This window comes from Bemisia tabaci, chromosome 7, assembly GCF_918797505.1.
Source record: "Bemisia tabaci chromosome 7, PGI_BMITA_v3".
In the NCBI taxonomy this organism is placed as follows: domain Eukaryota; kingdom Metazoa; phylum Arthropoda; class Insecta; order Hemiptera; family Aleyrodidae; genus Bemisia; species Bemisia tabaci.
This window is the reverse complement of record NC_092799.1, coordinates 22,298,913-22,313,006: the sequence shown is the minus strand read 5'-3', so window position 1 is coordinate 22,313,006 and position 14,094 is coordinate 22,298,913. Positions and strand designations below refer to the sequence as shown.

The 14,094-nt window shown below is 39.2% G+C and overlaps 1 protein-coding gene across 5 annotated transcripts; it reads left to right on the top strand.

The window, feature by feature from the left end:
- Positions 1 to 269: 269 nt before the first annotated feature.
- On the top strand, positions 270 to 13,515 carry Ak1 (Adenylate kinase 1). Of its 5 annotated transcripts, none has more exons than XM_019040112.2 (6): positions 270 to 435; positions 4,955 to 5,030; positions 8,166 to 8,329; positions 8,813 to 8,929; positions 10,318 to 10,503; positions 12,625 to 13,515. In XM_019040112.2, exons 2-6 carry the CDS (start codon positions 4,976 to 4,978, stop codon positions 12,694 to 12,696), a joined length of 594 nt encoding a protein of 197 aa, XP_018895657.1. In that variant the 5' UTR covers positions 270 to 435; positions 4,955 to 4,975; the 3' UTR covers positions 12,697 to 13,515. The 5 variants fall into 5 exon arrangements, with proteins under 5 accessions (XP_018895657.1, XP_018895660.1, XP_018895658.1 ...); XM_019040115.2 differs by lacking the exon at positions 270 to 435 and adding an exon at positions 663 to 800; XM_019040113.2 differs by lacking the exon at positions 270 to 435 and adding an exon at positions 2,794 to 3,184.
- Positions 13,516 to 14,094: the final 579 nt, after the last annotated feature.

Below are 14,094 nucleotides of genomic sequence, written 5' to 3'. Positions count from 1 at the left end.
GCAGAGATGCACCAGAGAACGAACGCGGGCGAGGAGGGAGCACCCCCCCCCCAACCACTCCGACGGGCGGGGGAGCGGGGGCTATTAGCGCGAATCAGTAGGTCGGGCGACGGACCGTCAAATCGTCGGAGGTAAAGTATGTCACGGGAAAATGAAGGTCGCGGCTCGTCGCGCTGGGAGGGGACGGAGACCGGGATAGCGGGGACGCCGGGCGAGGGGGGCCCGGGGGGGCGGGGGTGGTCGTCGAGCGGGAACGGCGGCCCCGGATTTGAAAACTCGGCGGCGCGCTTTCGTTCGGGGAACAGCTGATTTGTGTATATCGATCCGCCTTCTACCCTGGGCCTGGGGCTCGCATTCCTCTTCGCGCTTTTCGTCGTTGTTTCGCTCCTCTTCCGGCTGCACTCCTCCTGTCTCACGAGCCGCACTTACGCCCAGGTGAGTCATCTTTGCATTATTAATTATATAAATAATTACATATATAATTATATACATAACAAGAGTGAGAATTATTGGCATAATGATACAAATAAATAACAATCTTTGAGATTTTATTGCCTACATAGTAAGCATTTCCATTTGGCTTACAGCTCTCAAATATTGGGTTTCGTATATAGTTATATATATATAATAGTTATATATAATAGTTATATATATAATAGTTATATATACTATCCGATCGGATTTGTTTTGCCCGGATTCCTTTTCAGTCTCAGTTCCGCCTCCGAAATCACGCCCGCCCCTGCGTTCGGATTAAAATAATCACGCTCACCCTCCTACTCGTTCTCGCGAGTTCTCAAAACGTGAGTTATGATTTGTGCTTTGAGGTTGTTACGCGGGATTTTTGTCAGGGTTAAGTTGGATTTTTACCCCTTGCTCGGGGAGGATTATGGACCGGTGGTATGAATCAAAGCGTCGTCATGTTACATGGATTGAATTTGACAGAGAGAAATCAAGTCAAGGAATCTCGAGGAGAGAACGTGTCAGGAATGAACGTGTCCGAGAGATAATGGGCGTTGAGGGGACGATTGTGCACGATATCATGACCAAGCAATTGGTATGGTATGGGCATGTGCAGAGAATGGCTGATACCAGGTTGCCGAAGAAGGTGTTGGAGTGGGTCCCCCCAGGTAGGCGACGGAGAGGACGTCCAGCCAAACGGTGGGTAGAGGGCATCCACGAAGAGATGGAGAGATGCCAACTTCCGGAGGATCTCTACCATGACAGATTCCTGTGGAGAATAGGCGTCGCAGAGCGCCCTAGCGCGCCGTAAAAGCGGCTCATACATACACAGAAATCAAGTCACATCGTTGCGTTGCTGAGAATGAAAAATTTGAACAGGTAAATTCTGATGATATCAGTTGATAGTCCCAAATGATATTAATTGAATCTCCGCTAATGCGAGTGTTGGTAGGTTCTCTTTACTTCTTTTTGGCCGATTGATGGGCGCAGATCCAAGTAATACACGAACAGATAATTAGACAGACAAATAATAATAATAATAATTAGGACAGAGTTTGACTATGCAATGTCAGATACCTATCTCAAAATCTATTCACACCGCATCCAAAACAAAAAAAAAGAAAAAATACCTAATAAAAAATAGATCAAAATGAGATGCCATAGATAACGTGAATCCCACGTGAAAAAACCTTCTAATTAGAATAAGTTTTCTTGGAAAATGATGAAAAAATTCCACTGATGACTGACATCGATAGGATAATTTAGGATCGCAATTTTGGAAATAGGGTTCGACGCCTTAAAAAATCACATTCAAAATATTTTTCTCGACTTTGAAATTTTGACAGGAGAAAATATGCGGCTTTTTAATCTCAAAACTATACTCTTTGCTCATTCTTTCCTTAAAATGTGACTTGGTTTCTCTCTGTTCATTTCAGTCCACATGTTTGCTCTCCTAACTTTGGCTTAAAAAAACTATTCTTAATGCGTACTTGATACAGCTAAACTGGCTGTGTATATGCTAATAACAAACTATGTACAAATAAATTAAATCAAAAGGAATTATGAAACTTATAAGTAGTTCTTTTTGATTTATTTTTTAAACAAATCCCTACAACTACTTACTGAAAAAATGCCATAGGAGTTGCTATCAACGCAAAAATTCTCTCGCACATATGATCACGTGCTTGAAAAACAAGGAGAGAGGAAGCATGAGGGAGAGATAGAGAGAGTAAAATGGGCTAGAGCAGAAAACAGCTGTAAAATCATAGAGCTTTATTTATTAAAAAAAAAGAAAAAAGAAAGAAAAACCCACTGCTGAACCGTGGATGGCTGATCTCCAATCTTGAACTATATTGGTGGACCGCGGCTACGTATATAGGTACCTCGCACCCACCTGAAAGCGTTCGAAATTCTCGCCTTCATAGAATTTAGAGCGATTAAAACTTCCGTTCCGTGATACAAAATTTTCTGTCATGTCCTACGGACTTTCATATTGGCACCTATCAAAATAAAATGTTGCACTCGACGAGTGTGGAAAAAAAATGCGATGTCTATCATTTTCCATTTATTGGACTCAATTCGTCATCATAGGCAAAATTGTCGCAATTTTAATGCCAGGACCATAATCATTTGATACCTACGGCCTATCAGTCCGTCAGAAAAGCTATTAGCCTAAATTGAGAGGAAATAAGTAGAGGAACTATTATTTCTGTCGTAAAAACCTGAAAAAATGGGTGTTATATAATTTTAAATGAATAAGAGGTGACCTAACATCATACAAAGAATGCATGGTCAGTCGGTTATTTAAAACCTAACATGTTCTACTTCATTTTTGTCATTATGAGCGTCATCGCTTGCTTCCATTTCGCGCAAGTTATTCATAATGATCATAATTAAACGAATCTTAGTGATTGTCGCCTCCGTCTTACACCGTGCCGCGAAAAGTCATTGAAAAAACCTACTTCAGTGCAGTTAGGTTTCAGTCACCAGTGACTCGTTTGCCATTTTCTAACTTGACCGAAACACGGTCGTAAGTGAATTTCGTGGCGGGGAGAGTTAAATTTCTACCGCACTTATTAAAATGGAGAACTACATCATTACGGGAATTTTCGCAGTCGGCTTTTTTGTTTGCTACCATATAGCACAGTACATCAATAATTTCCTATTCTCCAATAACAATCTTCACGATTTCCAAGTCACGATCTAAAGTCTTCTCATCTTTGAGGTACGCTAGTTCAATTTCATTTTCAGAATTTAAATTGAAATAAAAAAAAGAATAAAAAAAAAAAAAAAATTGGGTGACATGCTTGTCCAAAAAATCGGATTGAAATGTAATTTCTCCGTCACTGCACCTTTAGTAGATAAGGTTGCGATAAATTGCAAATACATGGTAAAATAATTATTGCTATTGCGGCTCAGTGTTCGGTGTGTTGCCTATTTACTGATTGAAGGGGCACTTCTTACAGAAACTTCGCGATAAAAATTAAATAAGTTAGGATTTCTCCCACACACACTCTCTCTCTCTTCATTTTTTAGTGCTCCAATTTCCTGATACATGAATCTCATCTTATATTGGATCTTTAAAATCGATATTTTCCTGATTAAATTTTGTAGAAATTTTGTAAGTTAAAAAAAAAATGAATTTTATCACATTTAATCGAAACTCTATTATAATATTTTCATTACATTGCACTACTTGGGCAGTACTTACAGCTTGTTACTTCGTACAGCAGCAGCCCGATTGTTGAAATTTATGAGCGAACGACAAGAATCGAAAATCGATACATTACACAGCGCAGACGGTGCTATGTCTTTTCTAATCTTGCCGACAAAGCCAGTTGAAGTTCCAACGATCAGGCTGCAGGTCCATCCTTCTCTATCTATCGCAGTTAATACTTGTGTCTACAGCTTTCGGATGGTTTAATTGAGCCTCTTAATTTCAGCAGCGAGGCGTGTGAAATAAGCCTCATTGTCATCTTTGTGATAACATCATCGCATGATTCGGATATGTACGAATTGTACGACACTCATAGACAATAATCATTGAGTCCTCCACTGAGAGTCTCGTTACATTGTAGTTCTGCTATTTAAGAGAGTTAATAATGCACGACTATTTGTCGTGTTGATGCCGTTTCTGGTTGAAAAGAAAATTCAAGAACGAGATCCAAAGCGTGGTATTCTCTGCGTGCGTTCATGTTGGTGCGGTTACATAGTCGAAAAAATGCGCACCTCACCTGCAACGTTCAAAAATCCTTGGTCACATTTCATTTTCTTTTGAAGGACCATAAGAAAAGCATAGAAACTCCTTGAAATTTTTTGTGAATATTTTTAGAGGAGGTAGGAAAATTCATAGGAAAAAAAAACCTCTTGGTCAGATTCCATTTAAAAACATACCTAAAACCTGAGCGGAGATTTGCACCGTTGCAGTCAAAGGTACGCATTTTTTTAAATTTAACTTTCGATGTGTTTTTCCGGAGGAATGACGGCATTCTTTCAGTTACGTAGAATATTAGCGCAGGGATTTTAAAAGAATTTATGCCACTCTTTTTTGAGGAAGTGCGTAATTGCGTATGGAGCCGTCTGAAAATTGTACATGTGTAACGCTCCATTGCTCCATACTATAGGAGCATGGCTATCACCTATCATCCCTCTCGTTTCGTAGCATCGCACGGGGTGGAACGGACGTGCTCAGCAGAATATTACGTCACGAGTTCTTTCACTTAATCGCACGTGATTTTAAACAAATTAACATCTATCATCGTAGACTATACATCTTGCAACTCGGAAGCTCAATTCCTGGCTCAACTGTGAGAACACTGTATGAAGTGGGAAACAAATGGTACATACGACGGCTCGACAACAACAAATGTCTCGTACGTTTGTTTCTACATTGATCGTGAGCCAGAAATTGTAGTTCCGAACTACGAAATGCTGTCCAATTAGAGAGCACACTTTCTGCGGATTAACATACGAGTTTTACCTTTTCTTGTTTCAGTGGCGGATAACAGACAACACCATGCCACCCACGGATTCTAGAGTACCTACGGACGTCCCAATTGTGTGGGTTTTAGGTAAGTAAGGTTTCCTTTGAGAATAAAACTAAGCCACAGTCAAATAAGAATAGTTATCACTCCACCGAAAACACATAAGAACACTTAAAGATGAGCCTTCCGCCCGTATAACTTTATGATTCCGGAGACGTACGTACGAGGGTCATCCAAAAAGTAAGGTTCCCTACCTTGTATCTTCCGAACGAAACAAGATAAATCAAATCGGTAAAAACGTACATATTAGACATACTCTAAGCTTTAAAACAAGCTCAAGTTTTTGAAAATCGGTTGAAAACTTCGCGAGAAAACTCAATTTTACTGAGACGACCTCCCGTCGTCGCGTGCCCACCTCTGAGGTGAGGATGCGCGGAGAGTCCCTCACTTCAGACTTGGCTTAACGCCTCTGAACATCAAATCGAAAAGGAATTTTAAAGATTATATCAAGTAGGCCTTACCTTACTTTTTGAGATAGTCTCCGCATCTTTTTTGACATTTCTGGTATCATTACAGCAGCTCTTTCATGCCTTCCGCGTAAAAGGTCTCGTCTTGGCTCCAAAACCAGTCATTGCGAGCGATCTGCACCTCTAAATTGGTTGGAAATCGCTTTCCACAGTGGGAGTTTTTCATCTCAGGAATAGACGAAAGCCACCTGAGGCTAAATTAAGAGAGTACGGAGGATTGGGGAAAAATTTTACCACGGTAAGCAACTGATTTGGAAGTGCAGATCGCTGGCAATGACAGGTTTTGGAGCCAAGACGAGACCTTTTACGCGGAAGGCATGAAAGAGCTGCTGTAATGATACCAGAAATGTCAAAAAAGATGCGGAGACTATCTCAAAAAGTAAGGTAAGGCCTACTTGATATAATCTTTAAAATTCCTTTTCGATTTGATGTTCAGAGGCGATAAGCCAAGTCTGAAGTGAGGGACTCTCCGCGCATCCTCACCTCAGAGGTGGGCACGCGACGACGGGAGGTCGTCTCAGTAAAATTGAGTTTTCTCGCGAAGTTTTCAACCGATTTTCAAAAACTTGAGCTTGTTTTAAAGCTTAGAGTATGTCTAATATGTACGTTTTTACCGATTTGATTTATCTTGTTTCGTTCGGAAGATACAAGGTAGGGAACCTTACTTTTTGGATGACCCTCGTAAAAATGGATTTACGCCCTTACGTTAGTGGAACGACAAATTCTGAAAATACCTAATGTTTGCCTGTTTATTCTTTCACGCACTTTATGGTCTCAACGTCATGAATAATACTTCCGCGCTAAGGGAAAACGCCATATCGACGGTGAAACTACCAAACCACGTGTCTCGGTTTGCGACGTCGCAGACTTCCTGTCATACTTTATTTTTTAAATGAAAAACTACTTAACATCCAGTCTTGAAAATTTCTGTGATTTTTCCTCTTTGTGCGGAGAGAATTCCGTGAAAATTTCAAGGAATGATATTGATTTGGTCTACTTCAAAAAAATAAAATGTGAGCGTAGATTTTTAAACACCGCAAACGAGATACGTGGTTTGGTAGTTTCACCGTCGATATGAGTATTCGAGAGTTGCCAGATTTTCTTCGATTAAATGTTTATTTTTGAGGAAAGTTATCAATATTTTTCTTTGGAATTTTTAGACTATTTAGTTCAAATTATGAATGAAATTCTTTGAACAATTGGAAGAAAAATGCTTATAGATATACCTGAAAAATGTGTGATTTATTAAAGGAAATTTTGCAAAGCCTGAAGGCTCATACGGCGTTTTCACTTAGCACGGCAGAATAACCGTGGGATTTTGTCACATAAAATTTGAGTGTCAAGTTCACGCTGGGAGGATAGAAAAAAAGTGAGTTAAAGATTGAATCTAGAGAAGCGCGGCAAAAATTCAAAACTGGCAGTTCGCCCGCGTGGTTCGTGTAGCATGGCACGTTGGGCTGTCGGGTAAAAATAATTCGCCCAGCTACAGCGGCGAACTCCGAAAGTAAAAGAATCTAAGTTCATTAGCTGTTAGTAAACAGATCGCAAATAAATCAATTTGGCATAAAGCGCTTATTTGATTGGAGCCTTTTTTCGCTTTTAATCGTAATGACTTAAGTAATTAAGGTGATTTTAGTCTTTGATGTTTATACATACCTTCAAATGAAAATATATTAGTATGAATAAGTAGTCAATTAAGCTTCTAAGACGTCACTCCCTGAACCGCCCATTGGGCAGCAGTGCTGGATCGTCAACAATCGATATTATCCCATTTGAAGCAATGGCAAAGAATCGATTGCTAAAATGTTCGTTGTGAACACCCTCATGATCGATTCTTTTCAATTGGGTCAAATGGCAAATCAATCGAATTAACGCACAACAGGAGGCCACGCCACTGCTGAGCAGGATTGGTATTGTAGAATCGCAGAACATTTTTTTTGTAATGCATGTTGCCTATCTGCTAATTGAAGGGGCTCCTCTCGTTTAAAAAAATCAGGATAAAATAAAATGATTGAATTATTTATTTGCTTTGAAAAGTGGCTACCTTTCTGATGCATGAAACTTACTTCACTGATCGAGTTTGATCAGTCAGCCAAAACGCAGTAAGAGAAAGCGTTTTTACAGCGTTTTGGCTGTACCATACGTCCCTCATTAAAAGCATTTTCCTTTCATTATTTTATCAATCATTAAAAATTGAAATTCATCGGCCAAAAGTATTGCAGTTTCATGAGGGGTTAAAACTGGACCGCGATAAGCAGAAAGGGAAGCAAGCCACATCAGCTATTGTCAAATTTAAATGGACAATTTAATTTTATACATGAAAATGGATGTGCGGATTTTTTTTTTTTTTTTTTTTTTTTTTTTTTTTTTTTTTTTTTTTTTTTGCAAATTTCAGTGAATTTTCTGCCATAGTGCGAGGCAAATTCTCTACATATTATAAAAAAAATTTCACAAAAGTTCAATTGTAAAAAATTAAAGTGCTCCGTTAAGTTTGGCAAAAGTTGATGTGGCTTGCTTCCGTTCTGCTAAACGCTCTAAACGCAGTCCAATTGAATTATTAATCAATATAAAATTGCAACAAATATTTCAGCATCCCTCGCAGAAAAGATCCGCTGGATGGCGAATATTTCCGTCATCGCTTTGCCTTCAGTTGAATAATTATTATATTGTTTTTCTATTCTCATTCTGTTGTCAGGTGGACCGGGGTGTGGAAAAGGCACCCAGTGTGACAGGATCGTTCAAAAATACGGATTCACTCACATCTCCACCGGCGATCTCTTGCGGGATGAGGTGGCCAGTGGATCCGAGAGGGGTCAAGAACTTACGGCTATTATGAAGGAAGGGAAATTAGTTCCCACGGTGAGTAACAGACACATTAACGTGGAGTTTACGGACATGTTAAAAGCACAGCCGACCCTCTTATGAGTTCAATTTACGCGTGCTCCGCGGTTGAGAATCATAATGGTGAAAGAAAGAATTGCATGTTGATTTTCGAACATCACCTGAGCGATGATGCGGTGCCGAGTATTGTAGGTTGGCAACACTGTAATCCTATATTTAAATCCATCATAAAAATCGATTCTAAGTGAAGAAACCAGCCTCATCTGGAGTAGATTATTTAACATGCATTAAGGAAAACAGTTGCAAGTGCAATAACTGGCAGATGCTGCCAAATTGCAAAAAAGGCAACAGGCTGTCTGCTGCGATACTCGAAGCAGCTGTCTTCCATTTTAAGGAGTACCCCCTACGATTGGAGATTAATAAATTTTTTTTATATCAATAAAGCAGTTTTTTCTACATTTAAATGGTGTAAGTAATACAGTTTCTTTTATTGACTTGCAGGATATCGTAATGAGCTTACTGAAAGAAAAAATTGTAAAAGAATTACCCAACACCAAAGGATTTTTGATTGACGGTTATCCACGCGAGAAGGAGCAAGGAATCCAATTCGAAAGAGACGTAAGTCACAACATTGAACTGCCTCAATTATGTACAGGGTTAGATTAGTCGCTCCTCCTGCTATGTATTCCCAAATGCATTGGTGCTATAACCCTCTATGACATAGCGTTTTATCCGACATGGCCGGATTTACCTACTTGTCGCCCATGGGCCGCTTGCATTTTGCCGCCCCCTTCTCATTCGCTTTGAAACATCAATAAAAACCATCAAATGAACGTGCCAGCGGGGAGGGGTGCATAAGACACGTTTACCTACTCGCGTTGGATACATTTTTTGCGAAAGCCTTGTCAACACTACTAGCAAAATTTCACGGAACTTTGCGCGAAAGTTAAGTTCCGTAAACCGTTCTCTATGTGGACAAGGTCCTCCATTTATAAGAAATGAACCAAAACATTATGAGAGAACAAACATAAATGTGGTTTAATAATTTTAACTTCCGCCGCTGCGCCGCGCTGATCGCACTGTGATTGGCGCAATGCGTGAAGTATTCCTGCAGTCTTGTAGGCGCTATACGTTTCACGCCAACCGCTCCTGACCGCACTGTGTTTGGCGCAATGGGTGAAGTATTCATGCAGTCTTGCAGGTGCTAATATGTGTTACAAGCCGATCGCCACGCCGAGGGCTTGTCTTTTTCATCTCAAGTCCTCGTCATCATTCCTCTCTGCGTTGAGCTCCAGGCCAAATTGCGTGTTTAGTGCCTCTCTTCACTCTACTAATTTAAAGATGCTATTTCTTGTATCACCGAAAAACGACAAAATTAGAAATTACTATACTCTCAGGAAAGAGAGATTTTCTTTTCTCATGGATAATTTTTTTTTTGAATTCGATTTTTTTATACTTACATTTAAAAAAATTGCAAAATTTGCCGCCATGGGCCGCGGCACACGTGGCCACCCCAATCCGGCCCTGGGAGAGGGGGATTATTTTGCTCTGCTGTTTCAATTTTACGGACAGCTTCATCATCATAAAGTTTCATTTCAGCCACATTTTGATATCAATATAGCCTAAATAAGTGCGAAACCACGTGTCTTCCATTGCGGTATTTCAAAATTTTCGTTTCTATTTCATTTTTCGAACAGAAACAAGCTGACTTTATGGTTTGAAATGAGTGCAGAATAGTTTACAAATAAGTACGAATGGAAATTCAAGGAAGTTTCCAAGGCATTAGGTTGACTATAGTTTCTTGAAGAAAAAATTAGTATGACTGGAAGTCTGTAGCGTAGCTAACGGACTTTGGCACTTTGGCCATCGATATAATCCCAAAGTTGTTCGAAATTGAAAGGAAAAAGGGCCGTTTTCAAGTAGGTTTTTAGAATACCGCGGTTCAAAATAAAGAAAATGTTGGTATTTTGTCACTAGCGTTATGGTATTACTTAATATTATTGCAGGTAGCTGAAGTTTCCATAGTCCTTTACTTCGAGGCTTCCGATGAAACGATGACGCAGAGGCTTTTGAAACGAGCTGAAACATCGGGCCGTTCGGACGATAACGCCGAAACTATTAAGAAAAGACTAGCAACCTTCCATCAGAATAATGACCCAATCATTCAACAATACGCAAGCAAAACGAAAACGGTAAGATTGCACTATATTTGGACCGAGTTTATAAGAAAGGAACCAACCCACATTTTCGAAAAAATTAAGTAAATAATCTTTTTGAGTTTAAGTAGCCGTAAATTTTCTCCTGCTAAAAGCTGGAAGTCTAAAAACAAAAATTTTGATGCGAAAACAGAGGTTAAAGTTTATTTTTTACATTGAGCCTTATACAGGAATAAAACTTAGAACCTCTTTTCCCCAGTTTCAACTTAATGTGGTTGGTTCCTTTCTGATGAACTCTGTCTATTTTATCTCAATTCCAGAGGCACGGCTAGTCGTTGCTCAATGGACAGTTCCTTTGTTCAGGGAATAAACCATTTAGTTATACATTGTCACTGAGGGACATTTAGAGGGAAGTCTTATTACCTACATCGGGAGAGTGACGAGCAATAAGAGCAACGTGCGGCAACACCGAAGTAACTTTTTCGCGCCATTTCCTCTGCGCATACTCAACGCGCATTGCGCGCGGGAGCGGCTGACCCGTTTCGGCAACGCGCGAAATTCGAAATGACGCGTGGCTAGCATTAGTTGCGTGCATGCTGTAATTTCGCACGTGTTATTTCTCTCCTCCCGTGGTATTTGCTCCTCTTTGAGTGATCCCAAAGATCTACTTCTTCTTTTCCGGCTCAAATTCCCCATATGCAGTTTAACAATACTGCCGTGCTAAGGAAGAATACCGTATGAACATTTGGAGTTGCCAAATTTCCCCAAATAAAACCTGTATTTTTGAGGAAAGTTATGCGTATTTTCCCTTAATTTTTTTCGATACTTTATATTTAATTGGGAATAAAATTGTCTGAAAAATTGGACAAAAATAGTGAGAATTTTCCCAGTGCATTTGTTGGTTATTAAAGGAAATGTGGCAACGCCTGAAGGCTCATACGGCGTTTTTCCTTAGCACGTCAGAATAAGATCTGGTAGAATTTCTTACTCAACATTCTTCATCAACTTTTGAAGGCCATACAACCATTCTTAAAAATATCAATAACTGAATAAACTATTAAAAAACTAACTGACACAAAATGAAAAACATGACAAACACTTAAAATTCAGCGACTCTAGCCGTTGTAGGAATTGAAATGGTGAGTTGGAGCATTAATTCGCCTTCAATTTCGAGTGATACTGTGTCATGCTCGGGTGGTCAAATAGTTGCTTCGTGCAAATACCATTTTTATGTTTGTTCCTGAAAATCCAGCGACTTGAATTTGCTCGCTGCAGGTTTGGCATAGAGAGTTGGTGTGTTAAGTTCGCCTTCAATTTCGAGAGATACTGTGCCACGCTCGGGTGGTCAAAGAGTTGCCTCGCGCTTGCATATGCTTAGGTCCTTTTCATTTTTATTGTTATTCCTTACAACAACTTTAGTCGTTGCAGATTTGGCCTCGGGAGTTGGCGCGTTTAGTTCGCCTTAAATTTCGAGTAATACTGTGCCACGCTCGAACTGTCGAATATTTACGTTGCACTTATGCAAGGAGTACTTACATTGAGTCTAGGTCGCGTTTATGTTCGTATTTATTCCTCAGATATTTTCCTCTTCCTCTCTCTCGTCCTTATTATTCTTCCTATCTTTCTTAGATATTCTTAACAAACAAAAATGTCCAAATTATCAGAAGGTGTTATTTGCAAGGTCATCACTATGACCACTGTACGAAGGAAACTCGTCCTGATATTCGTACGCTCTTTATGTTTTTCTGATAAAATACAAATTTTCCAGAGAACCTGTTAATTTATCTCGTTGATTTTTGAGGGGCATTCATTCAAAGAGTTCCCTCATACACTGAAAAATGAAAAAAAAACTCCGGCCGTGGAAGCCATACTCACGGGCTATAGAGACTCCGGATATAGACTATCTGCTTTATAGACCATCCGGATGAATAGACATACCGTCCGGTTTCCGGGCTCAGAGGCCGAAAGTTCCGGGCGCATCACCCGGAACAATCGAACTACGGCTCCAGCACCCGGAACATTCGGCCTCTGAGCCAGGAACGGGCGGTATGTGTATAAAGCCCGTAACTTTTTTTCATCATTGTATGAAAATTGCATAATACTCGTATAACAGCATTCATTGAAAAAAACTAATCCGTTTTACAATTTATTTTTCAGATATCGGCGGAGCGACCTCCGGATGAAGTCTTTGCAGAGGTGGTGAAATACTTGGACGAATTAAAGAAGTAAAAATCCACTCTGAAGCGTTCCACTGAAAGTGCAAAACATAAGGCCTCAAAGAGGAAAAAATCAAAGAGGGGCTGGTCAGGATCTGGTCAAGAACAGAGCCTGATTACTATGATCATTCGGCATATAACCAGATTCAGCTCAGCTATAAAGTTTCACCTTCATGTAGTTGTAGCTACGTAGCTCTGCATATACCTACACTTCTGATACACTTTCGTCTCTATCTGCAAGTTTTTAGACTAGTACAAACTATTAATTCGCCACTCATCAATATGTCTACAGTTTCGAGTGCCTAGGTACATCTCCTTATGTTATTCTATGAAATACTCATGCTTTATTTCGGTGGAATTGATGTGAACTTAGGGTGACAGTTTAAGCTTGAGGTAGATATGGTTTGCTGCAACATATGATTGCTTTTTAGCGTGTCTAAAAATTTTACTATAGGGAATGCGGATATACGTACTCATTCATGTTCCTAATTAAAGGAAAAGGTGCATGGTAAAATTTATTGGAGATTCAGTTTGAATGTTGAGAATTTCAACACAAGGTGAAAAAAGAAGGTTACCAATTTTTTATTCATGAAAATTAAGAGTCAGAAATCAAAGATCTATTTATGTTTTTGCACAATTATTTTTGGATGAAACTTTGTTACCGGATTTGTAACACAGTATTTTAAGTTAGTAAATCACTAAGTACCTGCTTCCACAGATAAGTAATAAAAAAGTTGCATACATTTTTCTCGGGTAAAAGTTGTTGGATAAAATTGTTAGGCCTGTGAACGTGAAGTCTTTTCAGAATAATTTTGTCCCTCTTAAGTAAAAACATTTATTTTTTTAATTCATATATAAATATACTATTTATTGTAAATAATGTATATGCTTTGAAAATTAAAAAAAAAAAAAAAAATGAAAATACTTGTGCGTTTTTAATGTGACTTTCATGAATCCTTATAATTGATCGTGGTAGAGATTTCACCATCGATGAATTTGTGCAACATTTTAAAGGAAAATTCATAAAACATAATTATATTGGGATTTTTTTTTTAATTTTTGGACATACCCAAGAGGAAAACTCCTCCATTTGAGATCGTTTGGAAGCGAAGCTAATCCAAACTGATAGTGAGCCAAACACGGTTAGATGAGGACATAGTACGCAAAAACAAGGATCGAAATGTGGAGAGTAGTGTAAGTTGCCTATCTACTGATAGAAGGGGCTACTCTTACTGAAAACTACTGCAATAAAGTTGAAATAAGAGTAAGTCGCCCTTTCTGTTTGTATTGAAAATTGACTAACTTTCAGGAACGAGAAACTCATTTTATTGATCGTTGAACAATGCCATATATGGACCAAATCTAATTAGGTACATATATACTGCATTGAATTTCAACTGTATTTCAGTAT

Coding starts and splice junctions, on each gene's coding strand:
- Ak1 (XM_072302459.1), top strand. CDS start 3,515: ATGAATCTCATCTTATATTGGATCTTTAAAATCGATATTTTCCTGATT. Junction 5,031..8,165: donor CCCAATTGTGTGGGTTTTAG/GTAAGTAAGGTT, acceptor TTCTGTTGTCAG/GTGGACCGGGGTGTGGAAAA. Junction 10,504..12,624: donor ACGCAAGCAAAACGAAAACG/GTAAGATTGCAC, acceptor TTTATTTTTCAG/ATATCGGCGGAGCGACCTCC.